Source organism: Corvus moneduloides, chromosome 2 (genome assembly GCF_009650955.1).
Source record: "Corvus moneduloides isolate bCorMon1 chromosome 2, bCorMon1.pri, whole genome shotgun sequence".
NCBI lineage: Eukaryota > Metazoa > Chordata > Aves > Passeriformes > Corvidae > Corvus > Corvus moneduloides.
The window spans coordinates 93590509-93615301 of record NC_045477.1 but is presented as its reverse complement, the minus strand read 5'-3'; the positions used below and the strand labels follow the sequence as shown (position 1 = coordinate 93615301).

Below are 24793 nucleotides of genomic sequence, written 5' to 3'. Positions count from 1 at the left end.
CCAGAGCTGGATGCAGCACTCCAGGTCAGGTCTCACCAGAGGAGAGGGACAGAATCACCTCTCTCACCCTGCTGGCCACGTTGCTTTTGATGCAGCCCAGGATACAATTGGTTTCTGGGCTACACAACCCCTACAGCACCACTGCCAAGGCTCTGGCTTTCCTTGAGCAGATGAGAGAGCAAGCACTTGCCCCAGGGGCTGGGCAGAGAAGGCTGCCTCTCCACTACTGCTGAGAAGCAATTGACATTTCCCACATTTGAGGTCTCCTGCATTTCCCCAGCTCCTCAGCAGCTGCAGCAGAAGGCTGCTCAGTATGGCACTGCTGAGGACCATGCTGGTCCCAGAGAGCAATGCAGCAGCCTTGGGGCTGCTCTAGCTTCACCTTGCTGCAAGGAGAGTACCAGAGAGAGCAGAGCCAAGCTCAGAGCCTCTGTTTGCCCAGGCAGGGTGAGGTGGTTTGTGCTAACGTTGTACCATAGCCAGATTGACAATGGTTCAGCAGCCTGAATGAAGATCTATTATAGCAGTCTTGTTAAGACTCTGAGTCACAACTGCTGCTTGCCATTGTCCATTCTCAGCATGCTTTAGTGGAGAAATGAGGGCAAAAGAAAGAGCAGTACCATATGAAAAAAATATGTAGTGCCTTTATTAAATTTAAAAATGGACTCTTCCTCAAAGTGCCTTTACAAAACACACATGAAAACTTTAGCATCCTTTGTATAAATATACCAAAAGGAACAAATATTTTTTTAAAGAACACTATTTTGGCTCAGAAAATAAATTTCCATTCCTAAAGGTAAGGATAACAAGTAACAGTTTTCCTTTCAATCTATTCCAGTCAGCAGAAGTAATTAGGAGGATTGAGGTCACTGGAACTCTGTTGGCTGGCCTGCATACTGTGAGCTGTCAAGGTGAAAGCACAAAGTCAGTGTTACACCCTAGTTCTCAGAGTACAGATAACATAATGCCAGTGTCTGGGCTTCACATTTGATACAGGGATCTTCTTGCAGAAGAGTTTTGTGACCAAACCATACAGCTTCTGTCCTATTTAAATCTTCTGTCAATGGGAACCATAACAATTAGACTCGTTCAGATGGTGTTCAGTAACTTCAGATGGATCTCAAGGCTGTTTTACCCTACTATAGGCTGCCATTGAACACACACCATATTTAAAGGCAGACTGTGTGCAACAGCTAAATAAATGTGGCACTTCATGACTAGGACTGATCCTCCCTTGACACTTCTCTTGTGACTAAAACACAGAATGAGAACAGACTATGAGCATCTGCATAAGCATGTACATAAATGACATTCATCAATAAAACACTTCAGTACCATGAGGGTTTGAATTAGACTGACATTTCAAATGCACTTCTACCCCTTCCTCTCTTGAAACAAAGAGATTCTTATTCCATTCTGGCCAAACATACACACAACTCACAAAGCTCAGAAGGCACTGTCTCTCAAAAGCACCATTTCAAGTTTCCAGCACACACTGAGGAAACCAAAGCAATTTAGGTGGGAGAAGAACCTATTTCCACTGGTTTTGTCACTTATCAGCCAGAACACTTTTTTTTAGCTGAGGATAGAGGCATAAGAAAATTGCTTGAGCCATGAAAGAAGCCAACACTGTAGTGTGTAAATTAATAGATGAATTCCAAAGGTTGCAGAACATTATTTTTTTCAGACAAACAAGTGGAGATACCAGAGGGAAAATTTCTGCCCAATACTGTATCAGCAACAGCCTTCAAGCAGAGCTTGGAAATTGATGGAGTTTGACACAAAAGCAAGTTGCTTGTTTCAAAGGAGCTGCAAGAGAAAACATAGATTGGAGTTTGAATGGGGGGAGAGAAAAAGGTGCTGCAAGAAAGAAGCTGATAGACCCACAGAAATTCAGAGTTGCAAGCAGCAGCTAAAGGCAGGAACAGTCAATTCCTGAGGCTTCCCTATCCAACAAGATCTCACAATCTAAAAGCATAACTTTCAAGAACAGACTGAAATTACATGGGCAATTTGGCTCTCATCTCCTGTTTCTCTAAAATTAATAGCTATAAATATAGCATTAAAGAGGCCTGATTAATTTTTTAAATAAATCAAATCAATTCCCTGCCCCAAAAAAAGAATTGATCATGGCAAACTACTTCACTGCCTACACACAAGTCAAACGTAACTCTAGAGTTAACAGCTGGGGCATACATACTATTAAAAATATTTCAAAATGAGAGAGAAAGGGTTCAACATACACACTAAGTTTTAACAACTTAGTTTTACACAACTTCCTTTCCCTTTTGTTTGGAAAGCCTTGACTGCAGCCTCCAGCACACAGTCATCTCAGATTCCTTACATATCAGAGCAGAGGGAAAGGAGAAAAGCAAGCAGCTGCAGGGGGTAACACAGGGCATCTCTCTCTCTCTCTCTGTACCCCTTGACATGGTCCTTAAGGTAAGGTAGATGAAGTCAATCATCCTGTACCCCCTATGACAAACTCTGTGTCATTAGCCAATTGTTCCACTTGGGTAAATAAATATATTAAGCCATTTAACTGGAAAGAAAAAGTTCTCTGGAGATTAATTTTTTGACTCCATACAGATTACAAAGGTATTTTTACAATGTCTGCATGTGACAAGTGACTAAAAATGGCATTGTTCTTTCAAATGTAAAAAAGATCAGGGAAGAGTATTTAAGCTTTGTCAACAGCAGGTTGACAGCACTTCAGGAGGGCTGGGATTGTCTCTTACCTTTTCTCCTGGACGATAACACACTGATGCAGTAACACGGGGATTTATCTTTCCACAAACTGAACAAGGCAAATAAAACTTGTAACAAAGAAAAGGTTTGTGTCATTTCATTAAAAAAAAAAAAAAAGAAACAAACATTTACTGGCACCAACCATGTGCATCATGTAATATCACAATTATAATTAGTATAATTTCCTTCATATTAAAACTTTAGTTGCAGGGGGAAAAAAATCAAATTTTCTTCATTGATTTGGATTTTTTGACAGTTTTTTGCTCTTCCATTTTTAATACAAGGGAATTTCACAGAATCATTCTTGGGAAAGTACTTGTGTACTTCCTACATGTGCTACTGATGGTATTTCAAGGTGTTCTGTTGATCCAGCCAGAAGTAAAAAACATTCACATCTGTAGATGAAGCTGTAGTACCTTCACTCCAGTAAATTTGGATGAGATTGCACAAAACAGATACATGCAACCTTCAGTCAATCCATCACCAGCTCTGTGAACTGAATCAGTCATTAAGTGTCATTTCTCTTTTGTTATTTAAGGCAAATTCAAGTCTTTTGGTAACAAATGCAATCCTGATAAAGAGCCACTTTTTCTGGATGGCATCTGGTAACGCACTTTCTTCCAGAATCTCGTACCCGCTGAGTGGGACCTTTCTGAGAAGTCCCCTTTCCATCGGATAACCCCGTGCTTTTGCTTAATATATCTGATGGATTCTGGCATGGTTGCATAATCTTGTATTTTTTCAAGTTCAATGAGAATTACTTTAATGCCATCTTGGATAAGAGCACTATGCATGGCTAGCTGCTTTTCAGACATATCTTCCAGAATGCTGTAACAGGAGGACTCTGGTACTAAAACAATTATCACTCTCCTACTTTGACGGATTTTTTCATCAGCAACGCTGATCACAGCTGTAGAGAAAAAGGTTGTGCAAAATTAAGGTTATACATTTTTATTTTCTGTTACCAATATTCTGCAGCTGGTTCATTCACTGTTTGATATTTAAGCCAACACACTTTACATCAAAAATAGGGACGGGATATGAGCATGCAAGCAGTTACCTTGGGTTAGCCAACCACAGAGATCTGCCCAGTGCACCACAATCTGACCCCATCAGGTTCTATGTCTATATCCTTGTTTTGCATAAACAGAGAAGAGCTACCAACTTTCTACTACTTACCTTGCTAATGCTGTTTTATTACCATCATAGGTACATATGCAAAAAACACAAGTTCCAGAACCACAGGACCTTTTAGCTTAAATAGTCTTCTGATATGCTCAACTGGTTTTGTTACATGTAAGTGGAAGAAATGATTCCCCCCAACAATGGCATTCCAGTCAATTACGTCTCAAACAGTGAAATATGGTAAATACAAAAAATGTATGGTAAATACACAAAAACCCTATGGCTAAACCCTGAGAACAGACTATTGCATTTTTTTCAAGCTGCAAGCAGCAGCTAAAGCACTTTAGATTCTACTTCCCGGGGAATCCTTCCTTCTCAAACCACTACCAAAATCCTTCAAATGTTAAAACAAAAAAAAAAGTGAGCCATGACTACCTCATGTAAGTTTATTTATTTATTAATTGTTTTTTAAATACAAAATTTTATTTCAGGCTAGTCTGAAAATTTATTCAGTCTCAGTATTATCTTTTTCAGATCATAAGACCGGAAGAATTCAAAAGCCATTCATCATCATTTCACCTCACATAAGCAGCTGGTGGGATAGACTTTCTAATTTTCAGTGTCAGATACTACAATTTAAATCTGATGTACATATGTACACAGAGGAAACCTCCACAAGGACTTTACAGCCTTCCAAGAAAGGCAAGGCTTTCTAAGAACTTCTATTAGGGACAAGTAGCCTTTGATACAGCTGATCATTCCTGATAACTTGGTGTTACTTTCTATTTTTTTTTTTCCACCTGCACTATCTAAACATTCATTAAACCCTGTATTGCATCCTGCCAGTTTTACAGAAATTCTCAGAGAAAATAAAAATGAATTAGTAGAGATGTCATCCTGTTGAATGGCCCCTTAAAGCAGCAGGTTTTTTTTATACCACTCGTGAGACCTACTTTTCTATATTTCCTGCCATTAGTCATCATTCACAACCACCATTTCGACTCCTCTTCCCCCCAGCATCGTTCCATGCCCAGATGTCTAGGCTAGCCAGACACTGAAAAAAACCTGAAAGTGCTAACTAATGACAAGGCAAAGGCTGAGATAAGCAGACTTCACGGGAACATCCAGTGCTTTATTTCTCATTCTTCATCAAAGGGATTAAGAGAATCATAGTTCATTTGACGGTGAGAGATATTTAGAATCCCATCTGACTGACTGCTTGTTTCTCAGTTGCATTTGCAGGTCAACGAGAAAACTCAAGTCAAATTTGTCTTCAGCTAACTTACCTTCTCCTGGTAAATCATCTCTCCCAAGTATGAAGAGGTTATATCCACACTGTCTTTCTAAGACCTCTGGCAGTATCTTCAGAGCAAAAATATCTGATGAATACAAGCAGCTTTCTCTGTTCTTTGGATACAGAACATAAGCATCATAGATCTTCTCATCTGAAACTACAGAGTGTGCAATAGAACTTCCATAAAAATGAATTCCAAAGACACAAGAGCAAGAAAGCAAACAAACAAAATCTCTGAACTCTGGGGGGTCTTCCCTTACCTGAGCCATTGTTTTAGGTCCTAATCCTGCTATATCAGCTAAGCATGTATAATTATACCAAGCCTGAAATACTTGTAGGACGAAGCCTTCTAGAATTCAGGATGCTGAATCCAAATAAGCAAAAGAGACCCGCAAAATTAAGTTGTAACATTCTTTTTTGAACGCTAAATAAAAAATGTTATTGCTGAATTATTTGCAAAACAGTGGACCCCGTGGTAGAACTGATACTTTAAATTCCAGCTGCCATACAACTCATAGGTGGTGTTGCAACCTGGAGTTTCAAACCACAGCAACCACTTAGGACATGACAACAAAAACAACCAAAGTATTAAACTTCAAGGTCCAAATTGTATTAGACATTTTGGATCAAACTTTTCAGAAAGACCAAATTTAAAAGACTTCCAAGAAATCTAAGATAATTTCAATACCTCTAGAAGATACTTTCTGTTTCTTTCACCATGTATCTCCTCTCAAATGTTTGGAAATTACCCACACTTCAGCATACTCTCATAGACAACACCCCATTTTTTTGAGTGCCAGGAAAGCAAAATTTCCAGAAAGTAAAATAATCAGAAGTGCTTTTAAATAGGAAACAAAATAAAGTTGTATTTTCCTGTTTCATCTATGGAAAATAAAAAAACACTTAACAATTCTAATGTATTACTGCTTCCTGTAAGAATAGTAATGAAAAGTCACCTGAAAAACTGCTGTCAGAACAGTATTCAAACCACTGGAGTGGGTCTTAAGGAAAAGCTATGATAGTTCTGCGTTCCAGGAAAGTTGCTGATTTTTCCCCTGTAGATTCTTTTGTCATCCGAACTAATTCTAAACATCCTAAAAACATTACCCTTCCAAAAATCCCGAGGAAGACCAATCATGCTCCATGAGAGTAACTCACTGTTTTGCAAGTGAAGGTGGAAGCTCAAAACAATGCTCAGCACTGTTACACAAGCATACCTTTTTTACCCAGGAAAGGATGGCAGGAGTCCCGATACCAAAGCACAATATCGATTTTGAAGATCTTGTAGATAAAGAGAGTAAAAAATACTAAAAATACCAAGGAAACTCCTCCTCCAATTAAGTATCCCTGAATGTTTCGAGCTGCAGCAGCATAGAGTAAGAAAGAAAACAAATAAACAAAGTATAATTATAAACTAGAACCAGGGAAAGACAAGAATTGTTCAAAATCATTTAATCATTAAAATATTTTTTTATAAAGGAGTAAAAGATCAGGACAAACTGTTTATTGTATGTTTTCTGCCATTACTGTTATCTGACAAGCCTACTTATATCTTTCAAAGAAAAAATACCTCAACAGTCTGATAAATGAGGCTACTCTTCAGCTGAAACACCAAAATAAAATATTGATATATAACCCAGCACAGCAGTAGAGTGAGAATTCTTGTACAAAATTCCATCAGTGAGAAAGGAAGGAAGCCAAAGGTGGGGAGGTGATCTCCTGACCTGCTGTTTTCCTCAGATCAACTAACTTTCCACGGTCTCCGCCCCTTCAATGATACTCATTTAGTGTCCTTTAAAACAAACATCCTCCACAAACTGCATTTTTTAGTCAATGCATATTAAAAAATTTCTGAGGTTAAATCTGACCCTGATAATCTTTACAGAGAAATTATAGTCATGTAAGAAGTTAGAGCTCAGATCCACTTTCACTCCTAAAATACTGAATGAGAGAAGACAAAGCAAATCAAAAGCACTATTTTCTTTCATTTTGCTAAGAATGTGACAAAAAATTCACGATAAAGGTACTGAGGTGCATTGCCTATTTTGCATAAAAATACACCACCCAGCTTTAACTCTAAGTAAGGCATTGTCAAACTAACTGAGAGTTAAGTCAATGATCACCATTTTATCAAGAAGAGATCTCTTACCTGGGTATTCCAATTTGATGTAGGCTGTAAATTGTTGAGAACCATATATGAAGTGACAGAAAAATTTGTGAGCATAGTCCTTTACTTTCACTTTTGAAATGTTAAATTTTGTTCCAGATACAGCAAGTCCATGAGGCAACCCCTCTCTGTCATTAAAAAAAGGTAAAAGGGAAACATCTGTACATATCTGAATATCTATGCTTAATATGAGACAGATTCATCTATCCACAAATACAGAAACATTTATTTTTTTACCTCTATAAACCAAGGAAGCTAGTGAAGCACAGTAAATATACCCCTGTAACTAATAATTTCATGAACTAAAAACATGCTGGGCTTAGTTGTTTTAGGTTTTTCTAGGGTTGGGTTGTTGTTTTTTTTCCCTGAGCTGGACAGAGGGTACCATTAGCAGTTTTGCAGGTGACTTAAAAAGGGATGTCTGATACAACAGCTACCATCCAGAGGAACCTTGATAGGATGGACAAATAAAAAAACATCTCAAGAAGTACAACGCAAAATGCAAATCCTGCATATGAGGAGGAATAACCAGATCCCAGGCACTCTGGACTGCATTAGGAAATACATTGCCAGCAGGTTAAGGGAAATGATCCTTCACCTCTGTTCAGCACTGGTGAGGTCACACCTGGAGTACTGGGGCCAGTTTTGGGCTCCCTAGTACAAGAGATGGATTGATTTGCTGGAGCAAGTCGTGTAGAGTGATGTGACAATGATAAGGAATTGAAGTATCTGTCATACGAGACAGCAGGAACTGCTCAGCCTGGAGGAGGCTCAGGGGCAGGGGATGGATCTCATCAATGTTTGTAAATACCTGATGGGAGGAAGGAGTGGAGAAGAGGGACCCAGGCTCCTTTCAGTAGTGCCCACTGACTGGACAAGAGGCTATGAGAACAAATTGAATGACTTTCCCATCAGAAATTCCACCTGAACACTTTTTTACTTCAGGGTCGTCAAACACTGGAACCTAAATGTCCTGCAACAAGAGCTTCTGCCTTGTGTTCTTGAGGACTAGCAGCTGTGTCTGTATTTAAAAAAGGACCACCATCACAAATAAAAAAAGTTGGGCGATTTTTTATTTTGGAACACTCTATCCTTCTCATATTAATGATAGAGGGCACACCTTGATGTATTAGTAAAAAAAAAAAAAAACATACAAGAACAAATGCATAAGCAAGTATTACAACATCATATTTCACAACAGCATTATAAAAGTCTATATGACTGCTTCATTTCATTTGTATCAGACATACTATTTACAACAAAATGTTGTTCTTTTAAAACCAAGCAGTAAGAATACACTGTTTGATACAGATTTCTAATTAGCCTTTCAATGACTACTGGCATTTGACTAGTAGTCTACTTTATAATGAATTCACTGTAAATTACTTCACCTACAAATGCACTACAAATTCAGTGTAAAGGATACTTACTCATAAAACTGTTCCCTGTAGGTTTTATCAAAGATATCAACATCCTCATCATTAACTTGCCAGAATGGAATCAAGCCATTTATGCCACTTGATATGTTACATTCCATGACTACGTGAGAGCCTACAAAGAAACATGTAAACACAACAACTGAAGGTCTTGTAAGACAAGCAGAATCAAGTGATGAGGGAACAGCTGGGAAACATAGGGATATAAAAGAAACCTACTTACCTTACAAAAAGCAAAGTCCTTAAAACTCATCCATTTGTAATCCAAATTTGGGTGTCTATGATCTGGATATAAACTCCACCCTAAATGTAGGTGTCTAAATGTTCACATCTATGTGTAAGCTACATGTCTAAGATAGCAACAGAGTTCATCTCTGCTGAAGTCCACACACATTAAAGCAGATACCTTAACTGAATGGCTCTCCAGACTCCACTGAAAGATCTCCAGGGCTCAAATCAGTTGCATGTACACCTGTGGTGACATTAGAGATGCTCTCCAGCATCCAAGGTATCCATATCGAGTTGTCAGACAGTACTCCAGGTCTTCAAGAAATCTGCACTGCTAGAGTATCCAGACCACCCAAAACTGCACTCTATGTGTAGGCAGCTGAATTGAGCCCCTGTTGATCATGGCCTGAGTTAAGGACCCCAGATCATATGCACATTCCTGTGTGCAGACAACTACATCTGGGAGCGGAATCCCATTCTTAGTGACCATACATCTTTACTTCAAATCAGTCTTTTGGCCAACACCGTCCACTGGGATGGTTTTTGAATATTGTCACACTCTACTTCCCGAGCAAGCTCACCTGCCACTCAGCTCCTTTGCCACCAATAGTCCAGATCTTACAGAATACCTCAGTATTAAGCAAGCCAATTTGCAAAGTATATTTATTGCCAATGTACCTCAGAGAGCTCCATGTACAGGAAGGTAAGCAGCTTTCTTGGATTCCTTTCCTTCTGTATTTTACCCATGGAAGTTACGATTTGATAGAAGGCGGGCTCTCTCAGCTGGCCTATGTAAAGATCTCAGTGTTTCATTTCCTAGAACCACATCACATCTAGATGCTTCCACCAAGAGATGGTCTCTAACAAAAGTATGGAATAAACTCTTAGCTCACATGCAAAGCAGTTACTTGAACAAGAGTTCACACAGAAATCAGAGATGCTTCCCGATCTCTTCCCTCACATCCTTCCACCACAACAATTAATTTTTTTAAAGATGTGGTTTAGTGCATTGCACAATTATAAAAAAAAAAAAAAAACAAAACCCCTCAAGTGTTCCATGCTCTCCATGTCCACACATTCATGAATGTACTGTTAAGTTTCTACACCAACTTCTCCTGCCATTTCTCATTCAAAAATCGTACAGGTGTTTCCACACAAGCATTCATGCAGCTGCTTAGAGATTCTGCCCTACAGCCAGAGGGGGATTTTTTTTTTTTTCACCCAGTACCTCAATGAAGGTACTGGACAGAGAATATTGAATGTTTGAATGGCAATGCCAATTTAAAATAAACAAAAACAAATCTCACCAAATTCCTTTAAAAAGTGTCCCCCCACGTAATACGGAATAATTTGTAGATCTCAGCAGTCACAATAAACCCACTTTGTGGCTGGAGTCTCCTTTTAGTCTCACCTGTGGCTATTACCCTAATGTCTGTAAGGTAATCAAGGTTTGCTCATCCTAGGTGGTCCAAGGCATCCAACAATACAATTTTTAATTAATGTTGTGTTCAAGCCTTACAAATATGGACCAAATTCTACAATAAGGAGACTAAACAAGTTGTCCCATAACACATCCTAATCTTAATGGTTTAGGCTGAGAGTCACAGGCAGCCCCTGGACTAATAAATTGCTCAGCAAATACTATCAAGGATTTAAAAAAACCCTAAACACTGCCTTCAGTAAATTTAAGAGCCTGCAGATCAGATTCCATCTGAGTAGAGGCTGCATCAGTAAGAACTCTTCTGAATTGAATGGGAAGTCACAACTAACAACCAGTCAAAACTGGGGATCAGACTTACATGATACTTTAATGGGAGGGAGATACACTACAGGGAAGCCCAACTGTAACACTGCTTCATTTCTTCCACAGTTACAATTACAAAGAAAAAGGGAAGTTTTCACACAAAGATTAGGGTTATATGGGGTAAAACATTATTATGGAAAGTCTCCCTATTTTAATCCAAGACCTGGTGAAAAAATTTCCTTAATAGTGAAAGAACTGAAAGTTTTTCAGGCATGTATTGTTTGTAATGAAGACAGAGAAGATGTAATTACCAGAAAAGAAGGGGCTGCTGAGCCATACTAGACTATTTCAACAGAATTAAATAACCATCTGAAGACCACAGGACTGCAAGCCTTTAAAATAATACTGTTTGTATCAGATCCTGAATATTCTCCCTGTTCAAAACAAAGCCTTCTGGACTTTGGAAAAACATAATTTCTATTACAGCTCATTCACAATTCTGGTCAAAATCTACTGATCCTCACCAGAACCTCCCAACTTCAGAGTAAGCTACCTTTCATAAGCTATTGAGGCCAAAAAGAAAAGAACAAAAAAAAACACCCACTAAAACCCCAAAACACTCCCAAACACACATACACACAAAACCCACCAGTGCTTCGGTGCTGTCCAGTTTAATACCATATGTTCAAAGTTAGAATTTGGGACAGACAAAAATGTTTCACATGATATGAAAAGAAACATGAAGCTTTAACATGAGAAAACAACACCTGTTATATACAGTATTTACAAGCTCGATGTCAGAAAAATTAGCAGGAGAAGTAGCTGTATTATGTGAGATTCCATCACTGTGATGCACATAAGAATAATCCACAATGCTCTGGCCTGACCTCCCATGTCATGTCAGAGTCCAAATGCAACCTTTCCTCAGAGATTCTCTAATGATCTAATTCCTCAAAAGATTACAAAACAGTTTCCTGTACTAGGAAATTCTAGTAAATAGCCAATCACACTTCCCCAAAATCAGTCAATGCTCTTTTAAATCAAATATTTTGTTTGCAACTGCTCCCTTTGGTAAAAAATTATTAAAAAAATACAGTTCAAACAGCTCCAATCTCATTCTTCTGGACTTTGTCAGTAGAACACAACTCTGTCTGACATGTGGTGCACTTTAAACACACATAACTTTGCTTAGGAAAAGACTACAATACCATATACTTGGCTCAGAGAATTACAGAATAATTGAGGTTGAAAGAAAGGGTCTGTAATTCAATTTCCCCCTCAAAGCAGGGTCTGATTCTGAGGTCAGACCAGGCTGCTCAGAGATTTATTCAGTCAGATTCTAAAACCTCTAAAGACGGACAGCACAACTTTTCTGGGCAGCCTGCTGCACTGCCCAGCTATCCTCCCTGTGAAGAACTTACTCTTTATACCCAGAATCTCTTATTTAAGAAATTTCCAAGATAAACAGTACCTGGTGATTCCATGATGATTTTTTGCCTTTTCTTTTACACCCCTTTTATACTTTTTTACAACTTCTGTATTCTTAGTGCTTTTTGCCTACATTCTTGGACTTACTTGTCAAGCTAGGAGACTAAACATTTTAGAAGCTTCGTAGTTAGGGATCAGTGTGCCCCAGACCCCAAGGTCCTCTCCAGAACACATTCTGTAAACCAAGATAGAACCATCCAGGGGAAGGTTCCTTGGAGAGGGGGGCTCACTCGAGCCTCTCATTGGGGAATCTTTGATCAATATGCTGATTAATAAGACCTATAATGTTGTAGCAGATCTGTTGTGGGTGTGGGCATTGCAGTGTGCATTGGGGTGCATTCGACCTGGACATAGTGCACCTAAGGGTCCTAAAATAAATACCAAGGTAAAATCCCTTTTTCCCTTCTAAACGTGTTTAATTCTTGATTTTAAGACCAGTAAAAGGCATCACTGGGATATGCATAAACTAGCATCTCACTGTTTCACAAAAGATCAGTATCCAAAATCTGTATTACCCTAAAACAAGGAATAAAATCCAGGTTGTGGAGAGGGAAGGGAGACCCGAAACATACAGGAAGAGAAAGAGCTACTGGACTGGTCAACTGCAAACTATCCTAACGTGCTACATGTACACAAACCATATTTCCACAGATACTGAGGATACGTCAAGACACAAACACTGAGAAGCGGTAAAAAGGACAGATGGCAATAACAGAAAATAAATCAATAAAAGAAATGCATCCCGCACAACACTGCTGGTCAAAAGACTCCAATCTTAGGCACAGTTACTTCCCCCTGCAAATCACTTGTGGGAATCATGTTCTAATATCTACCCTCTGTCTTCCAGATATCCTCAATCCACATGCTTATCTCCCAGTCTTGCTGAAGTCCGTGGAAATGTTCACATATTATTTCACAAAGACCAGGAGCTTATTTGTTTCAGTTAATGATCTCTTAAATAGTCACTACTTACCAAGTTCTACTTCAATTGTATTGTTCCTTGGATAAATAAACTCTGGTTGTATCTGCAGTGGTTTTTCTAACCAAAACAAAGAGAAAAATAAAACCTTCAGGCAGGAAAAGATCCACAACTTAGTTCAACCGACAATAGTTTTGGTTTTACAATGGGTTTGTTTTATGGTTTGGTATTATTGTAGTGCCATACTTACTGCTAGTTTCAAATTTACAACAGAAATATCTCATAAGATATATGCTCTACTCTCTCCGAGCTATTCTATTTTAGCTCCCAAGTTAACAAAAAAAATACCTTAAAAATGCTTTAAAAAAAAATCTCAAGTCTATTGGCAGTAGATATAAAAGTAACACCAAACCAGAAAACAAAGACAAAACCAAAAAATGCAGTTAACTTTTTCAGAGATAAATAAGGTAAAGAAAAAGGGTTGTATCAATAACCTCCTAGATAAGGTGAATGTTTTTTTAAGTAAAATTTTAAACAAACCCATACTTAAACTGGGCTGGAATTTTATCATTCTGCATGATGTACAGATGGGCTGCCAACAACCCACCGTTCTTGTATCACCTATATAAAGTCAGAATTTTGGTTTAACCTAAAAAGATGGACCTGCTGTCTCCAGACAACTATTCTGATAGGACTATTATCATGTTACTAGTCAGGTCACCAGCAACATTGCCCACAAAGACATAATCACAATGGTGACTGCAATAAATGACACTACTGGCAGAGTGAGACAGCAGAAAAGCACAAACAAGTGCCAACAGTAAGCCAATCCTTTCAAGAGGAACATTTATTCACTTTATACTACTTATACAGCTTGTCACATCTCCTTTCCCATCAACAGAGGAGCAAGTTCACCAACAGGGCTTCAAGCAGGTAGTTTGCTGTGATAGCCTCAGAAAAAAAAGCTTCTATGTTTAAGCTTATTTACTTTTACGGTGCACTATTTGTTTTGGCAAAACCAATTCCTCCGCCCCAGTAACCATTGCTTTCTTCTAATTCTGATTACTAACCCTGAATTACTCATTTCCCTGTGACAATCCGTCCTCAAAAGCAATGCTCAAGGGTAGCAACATGACTCATTGCCTTTCAATTTTATGTTCAGGAATAAATTAAAGAAGATTTACAACTCTAATTTCACAGAACTGAAAAGTAACATGCCAAGTATCTTATGTCTGCATACAAATATTTACAGCAGAGCCAAACACAGAATAACATCATGCACTCACCTTTAACCTCTAGACTTATGGTTCTTGAAACATTATATTGTTTTCCCATATATGTGTATAACATATGGCATGTGTAGTTTCCTCTATCTTGCACAGTTACATTACGAATCAAGACAGCATTTTCACCCTCTGCCAAAAGAAGTCGCTTGTCTTCAAGAAATCCAGGTTTACACTCCTAAACACACCAAAAGTACCTTTGACTTAAGGGAACTAAAAACGTGACAAATAAATCAGTTACTGAACTCTACTGATGGTTAAAATACTTCGCAAATACTGACTTTTTGAAAGTCATGGTGTGGATTCTTTTCCAAGCATCACTACAGTCTAACAAAGTCTGGTGACATCTTGGTCCACTTGCACTTTTTAAAAAAATCACTGCAGCCAATCCTTTAAAGTTTTCAAATGCTGTGCTTTAGTTCACTGCCTTCATGAATAGCTTGACAGTTTTCTCTCAGGCTGTCAGGTGTAGTAGAAGTTATTACACATGTAGCAGAGTTTATGGGAATACATGCCTGCACCCCTACTTCTTTGTGATGAAAGAGCTGCTGTAGCAGTGCCTCATGCTGTTTGGGTGTTTCACCATTTCTGTGGCAATGCAAATTCAGGGAAAAAAGCTTCCTTTTCTTCCTTGATCTACAAACAGTGGAGAATCTCTTCACCTCAGAAGATGTATAGGTGCAGCACCAAGGTTATTTCACATGTATAGGCCCATGTAGCTCTTTTAATACCAGCATCAGAATTAGGAGTTCCAGAATTTTAGCTTAACACAGACTAAATACATGTTTCCAAGCTTGCACAGAGTATTTTCGTAGAACCAAAGCAAGCAGCATAGGAATACCACAGCATGGTCAACAGATAGGACATGCCTAACATTCTGAGAAACTGAAATAATTATGCAAAGCCTTCTATTTAGAGAAACATACAAGTTTTAAAACTTATTATCTACATAATAAGTAGATAATCAAAGGATAAACCAGAATTTCACAAATCTTACTCACACTCATGCCTTACTCAAACTGCAGAGAAAATAAACCTTCATTTCCAAAAGCTGCTTTTCACAGTTACTTAGTAAGACATTTTAAATAACACATTTTGTACCTTGTATATATGAAATACAGATGTTCAGTACCTTATACCAGTGTACTTCAGGCTGATTATTGTCTCCATCTTTAAATTGCTCTAGATCAGGACATATAATCTTCCCAGTATTCATGCTTGTCACTTTTTGTTCAAACTTCATTTTTCCATTAAAACACAAACCATTATCGTTCTTAAAAACTGTTAAATTTATGGTTCTTTTGTTAGAGTGGTTAAGGCTCCTGTAATTAGAACAGCAGACAAGTCAGGTCATTAGTAGTAAGGTTCCTTATTTCCAGCAAGTCAGGGAGAGGTATTTCAGCATCTCCACCAGCCTTGCCTCTATAACACCCCAGCTATACTCCCTTAGCTTGTAAACACCATCTTCAGCCTCTCAGCCCCTGTTCCAGATGAAGAGATGGAAATAAGCTCTGAGTTTGTGTTGTGAGCAGAAATGGAGTTTTCTCTGGACACACCAGACTGTCAGGACTTCTCAGAGCTGCAGTTAAGGCTTAAGTGACTGATGTTAAATGACTGAACCCTAGCAAGTTTTTTGTTCTGCTGATATTATGTAAGCCAGGGATGTGAGGTGCCCACAGGAACACATCTCATAGCTCAAGTAACTAGAACCACAGCAGGAATGACTAAATTAAAATTATGCAGCTGGGTAGCTTTGAAAGGATGTCTTCTGACTTCCAATTTTGGTTTCGTGGTAAACTCCAGTGATGGAGTGTGCAGGTGACATTGGAAGTTTTTGATGATCATTGTTACTACATTCACAACCCAAACCCCTCCAGCATAACTGGTGCACTCTATGCACACCAGTATACATAACTACACACTACTAAAACAAATTTAGGGCCACCTGAAAAGCCTGGATTGGCTGTTCTCAGTGTGTTGTGGCAACACCAGGAGGAAAGGAACATCTTGTGTACATCTTCCCAAAATTAATTTCCTGTTCAGCGCACAGTGAATTTCAACCATTGTAAAAAAAGATTTGATGACCTAAGTATTGAAGTTCAGTGCACTAATCTTAGCTATTGATCTAGCAAGAGCCTTAAAGTACTAAAAAAGCTAGATATAGATTCTTTTCAAATCATCTATTCTTTTTTAGTTCTCTGTGCACTCAGATCATTTGAGTAGTACTAGAGACACATTATTTTCACTGTCTCTAAAGCTGTCTAGCACACTGCTTTGCTCTTTAAATGCATTCTCATTTTTGACCAGTAACATTTGGTAATATTTTAAAATAAAATATAAAAAATGTTTTCTGCCTTTTAACTTGTGATTTCTAGTAAGATTTCCAAAAAGTGGCTAAGCTCTCCAGAAAGTCTGTGTGCGGTGATAAAATGCAGAATTTGCTCCTCTTAGAACTTTCTTGCATTTAGCCTTGTCCTACAAAGAAACCAAAGTGTTCTTCTGATCTGTCAGTATTAAACAGCAACTTGAACACAGGAAAAGCCAAAGAAGTTAAGACATTTTCCTGTGACCTTACACTTCATCCCAAACAAACACAGCAAACAACCACCCCCACAGACCATTTTTAGTATCATCATGCTTTAAGATAGTCTTCTGTATGAACCACTTTCGCAGTGCTAAATGTGTGGAATAGAAGAGAAACACAGGCATCATGCAGAAACAAAAAGCATGGTCAAAACAGTGCTTTTAACTGATCTAAGCATTCTACCTAAAACAAGAAGTTTTGTACACTCAAGTCCCACAAATTAATTATCACACTTGCAATCCAGTTGTTTCCTTCCTTACCTTATATTGCATTCATAAAGCCCAGAATCTTCCAGCATTGCAGGAATAAACCAAAGCAAGCCCTCTCGCTGGTGGATCCTGGCATCTCTCTCTGTGGTCACTGGTGTAGCACTACCATTTTTATACCATGTCAGATTGTAATCAGAGTGAAGCACTGGCAATGTAATTATTGGGCAAGTAATAGCTGTAGGCTCTCCAACAAGCACAAAGTAATCACAAATAACACACCCTTTTGCTAAAAAAAAAACAAAAAAAGAAAAAAATTTTAAATGATAAGTGCTTTTAATTTGTACGCTTTTCTGTTTTAGAAGTATTAATACCCATTCCAAGTTACACAGAATTAGAAAAACTTCCTGTAAAAATTTATCATTTAAAACATCACAAGGCTATTATTTTTCAGTTGTTACCATCTTCTGGTTGAGAACATAAAAACGTATTTTACAAGCTTAAGCCACAACTTTCTGTTAAGGTATCCAGCAACAAGCACATGCAAGTCAAACAGCCTCACTGCAAAGCAGAGTGTAAGAAGATCCATGGGATTCATCAGGCAACTCCAAGCTTCCCAACCTACCTGTCATGTCCTTGTTACTTAACCATGCTAGTACTTTTGCAGAATTGCCAGATTCTTAAAGTAAATACTATCTATGTAAAGCACAGCGCAAACAGTAGCAGTGCAGAGCTCCTGCCACTATGACTGTGGGGCCAAAAACAGAAGCACAAGACAGCATGGACAGTATGGAATGAGATCAAGACCTCAATACATCAAAGGGTCTGTAAACCAATATGTCACAATACAAAAAAAAATTCATAGAGAAATAGGATTCAGATTAAGAAGACTATAATGTATTATTTCCTCCCTACATCTGAACCTTTAACCAGAAGGCCCATTATTAGGAACATCACAAAAAAGGCCGATATAAACACAGCTTTTGTAATTTTGCCTGTGTAACAAGCTGACAAGACATAATCATGCAGCCTAGCTAGCACTTCTTTCAACATCAGCCAAAAAAAGTCAGAGAAAAAAGGAGAGATACTGCAAAAAGTCATCAAGAGCCCAAACTGTAAACAAAAACTTATTGGAGAATACCACTTTAGCACAGAGCTGGCCATTTGGCTATAAAGCAGATTATAAAACTTTCAATCTTTTGCATACATTTGCCCAGAGAAGGTGAGGATGCCCCATTCCTGGAAGTGTTCAAGGCCGGGTTGAATGGGACTTTGAGCAACCTGGTCTAGTGAAAGGTGTCCCTGCTTATGGCAGGGGGGGTGGATTGACTGATCTTTAAGGACCCTTTCAATCCAAACTATTCTGTGATTTTATGTGCAACACTGAATTTTTATGAAACTGCAAAACATCTGGTTGAACTGATTTTACAAATCCTGCTGAATGACTGTACAAATACATAGTTAACATATTCAATTTCAAAATAAATAAAGTCTTCACTAACCTTTCTAATATCACTACCTTCCCATTTAAAGACTTCAAGTAGGTCTCCATATAGCTCAATCTAATCCAGAGACATTAATATTAGACTGCTTATGCCAAGAGTAGCAAGACAAGCATCATTAATTTATGTAGTTCTAAACTTTACTGAAATACTAGACCTATCATTAAAAATATTAGTAATTTAACTGTAAAGGAAACTCAGTCCTATTGCTTTCAGGACCAGACATACAGAATGTCTCATAAAGAAGGCACTCTATAGCTAACCTTATGTCGAGGAAGCAAATCACTTTGGGCTTTCTTCATAAGAAACAGGGAGAGGCTAATCAAAGTCTCAGTGCCCTAAATTTATGTGCCTAGATTTTAAAAAACTTATCTCCATTTGTCCATGACATTCCTAGTGCCATTTGAATCCCAGCAGAGGCATTCAGCTATCATCAATATGCTAAAGCAAAAGCAAATCCCAAACCCACTACTTATTCTCAGTAACTCTTTCCTATTAAATACACACAACTCATCTCTTGCAGATTTTCTTTTTTAAAATGGCAATTTCAACAAAGTATTTAACCTACCAGCACTGAAGAGAGGTATCAGTACAATGAGATGACCAATGAGCAAAAATACAGATGTCATATTTTGCTGCAAACCAGAAGTTTTTTCCATTGGTGTGGTAAGATTGTTCAAGCTGCACTGCCCTCTGCACCCTGCATTACTCCTTAAAAAAAAAAAAAAATCAGAAGCAGCATTAGTCATCGTGGGGAGGGGAAAACAGATTTGGTAATTTCAACTTTGGTAGATTTCAGCTACAGACTCTTGGCCTTCACAAACAGCTGCTCAGTTTTCAGCTTTCTACTAGAACTTTTCCTGGAACTAGAACTATTCCAATGGAATAACTCTTGCATAAGTGTAATATTCTTTTACCAGCATAGTTAAACGAAAAAAAAAACCCACAACCCTCAAGCACAGACAAATTAGGCTAGCATAGTGATTTAAGCTATACTGCATAATTTAAAAATCAAGCTTAAGACACTCTTCTTTCCAAATACTTACAAGACACACAATCACAGAGAAGTATAAAGTTTCCTTCTTTGAACTGTTCTTATACAGCTGAGGCAGCACTGCTTGTAAGAGCAATAACTTGAAGTTCTTTGCAGAAGGACAAGCATACTGTAACTCCAGTATGATCTGCCACTTAAAATTGGCATCTAAAGTCGAATGTCTGTGGAAATCACAGCTAATATGAACTGCTGTGGTCAGACACAAAGAAAGTGTCCAAGAATTGTAGTTTCAATTCACATCTCAGGTCTTATTTTCAGTTTTCTCCAACAAAGACATGACTGAACACACACCCACTGCCCTCATGGCCCAAAAGTGGCTTCTATGAAACTCTAAACTTTAACCAAGTCCTGCTCCCCTCTCAGATGCACCAGCGTTTTCTTGGTAAGGTGTCATCAGAGATCTCCCCAAGCCTTCTACTGTCAACCAGCTGGCCAACAATTAAATCCTTCCCCCTCTGACAGCTCATTGTAGGCTAAGATCTGCATTTAGTGGCCTTACCTTTCCTCAGCTTTTGATTATTTTGCATGCTGCTGCCTCTCACTCTAAAGCAAGCTGGTTTCACATGTAGCAGTCCATTGCAAAACATTTATTGCACAGGTCCTAGTTAATATTTGCATTCCACCCAGCTACAAATGGCAGGAAGAAGACGAAGTATCCCCTGAAAAAGTAAGCTGTGACTTACTTTTATGTCCAATGTAATTCGCTTCAGTCACAAATAAGCCACACCAGTTCCTTCTTTTGAAGCATTTCATATCCAGAAGTGCTGCATTAGGTAGGGTTACATAGTGCAATAATTTAATATAACAGCCTCCAAGATAGTTCTTTTGGACAGTTTATCTGAGGAAACCCTCGCACCACAGTCCTTATTTAGTTGCCTTGTGTGTGCTTTTACTGTAACTTGCCAATGAGCAGGTCACCATTTCTGAAGTTTCAGTTTACCTGTAAAAAGCAGAGAACAGGAAAACAAGATTTTACAAAACACATCATTTGGACAGCAGCATACACATACAAACCTAAATTTTCTACAGACATCCTAAATGTAAAAGCAAGAGCATCCCCCTGCCTACATTAGAGAGATGACTTAAAAGAGCAACAAAACTTGCAGTAGAGACTGATCAAGAATTCTAGCAAATATCTTTGGGAAAAAAAGTTTCTGTCAAAAACGACATAATGTTACACATGTGTCAAGCAACTTTGTAAGACAGGCTCAATGACTAAAAGGAAACAAAGAATACTTAAATTTAGGGAAAGATAATAATAAGCATTATAATAAGGGTATTCTGACACTGACATGATGACCACAAACTTTAGCCCTTATGTCTCCTTTCCAGACAATCTTGCAAGCTGCAGAACTACAGAAAAGTTGAATCTTGAAGAAAAGCCCATTATCCAGGACATTCTGATGAAGCTACATCAAAATGCAGTCAAAAAGTATTAACAAAGAAGCCTGCAACAGTTAGGTCTTTGCAAGCTAAATTCCAGTTCAACTTTGAGACAGTATTAACCATTCTAAATCTGAATTTGAAGAAAGTGTACTTTCTTCAAGTTCAGGTAACTGCCCCCACTTTCACCGAAGAACAGGAGGAAGGAAACAAAAACAGTATCTGTAGCAGTACATAATCAGCCAACAGTGGTTCACTCTACAAGAGTGAAGTGCAACCTGTTCATTCTCTTCCACATCAAACTGGAGATGAGTGTATCCAAACCACAGTGAAAAGAGCAGATCTTATCACTATTCAAATAAATTGAAAACAGTACCTTCTTTCAGTATCAAGTAGGAGTTCATTTCACAGTCCATGCTTTGAATACTTTTCTATGTCATTTCAACTCCTGATACCTGTCAATATGAAGTAATAAGAATTTTAATGTGGCACATTTTTTATTTAAATCCAAATTATTTATTAAGTTTCCAGTATCATTTTCAACACACCGTTAAGATGCATTTAAGAGAACCTGAATGGCTCATGCAGACAAAATTGTACTTATCAAAAATAGTGATGTAAAGCATTAAAAAAATTATGTCTTAATCTCAGGAGGAGAGAGGAAATCAGTAATATTGTCTACCAAAAAGAAGTAGTAGGTGTTTCTCATTTAAGGATTAATTTAAAATATGTGAATTAAAATATCTGAATTAAGGATTCTGCATTCTAAAATAACTTCTCTGCAAGACTTTTCAGCCTGTCTTTTGAGGAGCTAAGCACATACAAATGGTCCAAGTCAAATAAGTGCACGGTGCTGAATTTCTGAAGAAGAGAAACAAAACACATCCAGCAGCTTGCTCGAGTCCTTGAAGAAAACTCCACAAACCTAAGAGCTACTGCTGGAAGCAAACCAGAGCCTTGATTCAGCTCGGTAGCTTTTAGCAGATAGCTCACTCCTACCAAGCTGTGGCTCCCCAGGCTGCTGCCAAGCACCACCAAGGCTGTGACCAGCACAGGTCTGGGACTGTCAGAGCAGCAGCTCCTTCCTGGGTTTGATACAGGCATCTCTTTCACGCAAAACTTGCTCTTCTCATACAAACAGTTAAAAAAGAGCCCTTGTCTGATCATCGTTATGCAATAAATAAATACAGAAATAGCTTTTGTAGTGTTTTACCATGTCAAGAAGATTTACGCCAAGCCTTATCCCGCTTCCTGTTACAAGCACTTTAAAAAATGTGGCAGCGTTAGCACTCCTACAACTTTCATTTGTACATCGTACTTCTTACCTGGGCTCGTACAATCCGATACACAACAGGAAGCAGACACAAACGCAAAATAAAAAATTACTTCCAAGGAAGCTATCTGGGGCCACAAAAGCTGAGAAACCAACAGCCACAGAGATAGGGAGACTGTGCCAACATACCCTGCAGAAACACACACGGCCGCAAAACACGGCTGAAAGTAACAACCCCAGGGGTTCGGTGCTGGTTTTGGGGAAGCTGTCAGCACTGCAGCCTTACCTGGCCAGGGCACCCCGACTGGCGCCGTCCCAGGGGACCCCGCCAGCCCCGCTTCCCAAGGAACCAAGGAAGGCGAACAGCGCGACAGGAGACACGCGGGGAAGGAAAAGCGCAGCTGCCCCCACACCTGTCCGCCTCAGCCCAACCCCCCTCCCCTCTCCTTCCCGTCACGCAGGCGGCACTGGAAGCCAATCCAAGCCAAGCCAAGCCAAGCCAAGCCAAGCCGCGCCGAGCCGAGGCCAGCCCAGCCCAGCTCCGGGACAGAAGGAGGCACTGTCCCCACAACATCCACCACCCTTCCTCACCTCCATCCGCTCCCCGCCAGCCGACCCTGCCCGCTCCACATAGCCCGGCGGGCGGGCGGGCAGCGCGCTCCGCCTCGCCCGGGAGTCGCGGCCACCGCCCCGGACCGCCCCCGGACCGCCCCCGGACCGCCCCCGGACCGCCCCCGGACCGCCCCCGGACCGCCCCCGGACCGCCCCCGGACCGCCCCCGGACCGCCCCCGGACCGCCCCCGGACCGCCCCCGGACCGCCCCCGGACCGCCCCCGGACCGGGCCGGCTTGCGGGAAGGGTCGGGGTGGTGAATGGCAGCTGGGAGCCGGCGGGCCGGGCCGCCCCGCCGAGCCCCGGAGACGTGCAGCACCTGGCACAGGGTGGCCTCTTGTATGACCTCCTTCGAGGCATCTCCCCGCAGCTTTGGCTAAGCCCGTTTTCTCGGGCATCAGCCCACTTCCTTTGGCCGTCACGCCTGGGTTTAGTTCCCCTTCAGGCTCTGATCCCCTGGGCGGGCGAGCTGACTTCAGCGCAGTTTTCCCTCGGGCTGCCCTCGGGGCTCATGGCAAGCCTTGGCTGGGCTGACCTTGGAAAGAAGGCGTGAGAGCCCTGTGGTCAGCTCAGCGCCCGGCTTTGCTGCAGAGCAGAACTGATCCCATTTGGTAGCCTGGTGGGAGCGGAGACATTTAATGTCTTCAAAGAAACAGATTGTACCCGTGCACTGCAGTGCATCCAGGGCATGCCAGACTTAGCCATGCCTGCTCTGGGACACTGTCACACAAGAGAAACCACTCCCTGGAAAATCCATCACCCCACTCATGAAGTGAGTGCAGGGATTCTCCCTTCTGTCTGGTATCTACCAGAACAGGCAGTGTGAGTGCCTGCTGCCACCATTCCTGTGTTCCACCACCTAAAGTTGTTCACCCTCTCTTTTTAGAGCAGAGCTCTATTTGCTCTCCACCATGTAAATGGGACTTGGAAGTAGATGATCTTTAAGATCCCTTCCAAGCCAAACCATTCTTTGATTCTATAATTCTAAGCGTTTACTTTTGCTGGTTTGATCAACTATCCCTTTCACTGTGCCAGGATATCACTTTTTTTGTTCAAACAATAGTTTCTTCCTTCAGGTTTGTGTAGAAACTCTATACAGTTCTCTCTGTTTAGTCTGATAAACTAAATTTGTTCAAACAGAAGTTGAATTTTCTGGGGCAAAGTCTCCCCAGAATTGTTTCCTTGTCTATAGTTTTCAGAACCTTTTTCCCCTGTGCTTGCCTTCACCTCCTTCATTTTGGTTCCCATAGGGTTACTTTTATTCTTCAAAGACATGACTGTAGGGTATTCAGCGATTGCTTATGCCCATATCTGCTTTTGTTCAAGATCCCCATTCATTAATTTTATTTACATTCCGGTTGAAGTAAACATACATTTTAATATGAATAATAAAAAAGTAATGCAAGAAGAAGCTTCAACTTGAGGCTTGAACAATTTCCAAATGAGTGTCAACTTGGTTCAGGGTTTGAAAAAATGTGGGAAGGCATGTTTTAATTTCTTAAATGGTAGATGACAGCTCTGATTGAGACTCACAGAACCATTACTCTTTTCCAAGTGGGAAGCTTGGACTTTTTTCGTAGAAGGGTTAGGTTTCTTCCCACTTGGTTTCAACACTAATTAGAGGAAAGAAGGGATTCTCATACTGGCTTCTTCCATGCTTCCACTTTTACAGTATCAGGATGAAGAGGTGGCTTGAGCCATGGACCTCTCAGGGAGGAAAGCTGTGAAATGTTTACCAGGTTATCTG

The 24793-nt window shown here is 39.8% G+C and overlaps 1 protein-coding gene across 5 annotated transcripts; it reads right to left on the bottom strand.

The window, feature by feature from the left end:
* Positions 1 to 622: 622 nt before the first annotated feature.
* Positions 623 to 23101, bottom strand: LOC116440079 (interleukin-1 receptor type 1-like). 5 transcript variants are annotated; one of them, XR_004238389.1, is made up of 14 exons: positions 22721 to 22859; positions 21538 to 21616; positions 20462 to 20718; positions 19293 to 19435; positions 17277 to 17511; positions 15565 to 15754; positions 14436 to 14610; positions 13204 to 13269; positions 8765 to 8885; positions 7317 to 7462; positions 6385 to 6528; positions 5160 to 5324; positions 2739 to 3658; positions 623 to 1809 (listed from the first exon to the last, which is right to left on the bottom strand). XR_004238389.1 is itself a non-coding variant. In XM_032100396.1 (13 exons), exons 4-13 carry the CDS (start codon positions 19381 to 19383, stop codon positions 3282 to 3284), a joined length of 1710 nt encoding a protein of 569 aa, XP_031956287.1. In that variant the 5' UTR covers positions 19384 to 19435; positions 20462 to 20718; positions 21538 to 21616; positions 23026 to 23101; the 3' UTR covers positions 623 to 3281. The 5 variants fall into 5 exon arrangements, 2 of the variants coding, with proteins under 2 accessions (XP_031956287.1, XP_031956288.1); XR_004238390.1 differs by having other exon boundaries at positions 623 to 1252; XR_004238391.1 differs by having other exon boundaries at positions 623 to 903.
* Positions 23102 to 24793: the final 1692 nt, after the last annotated feature.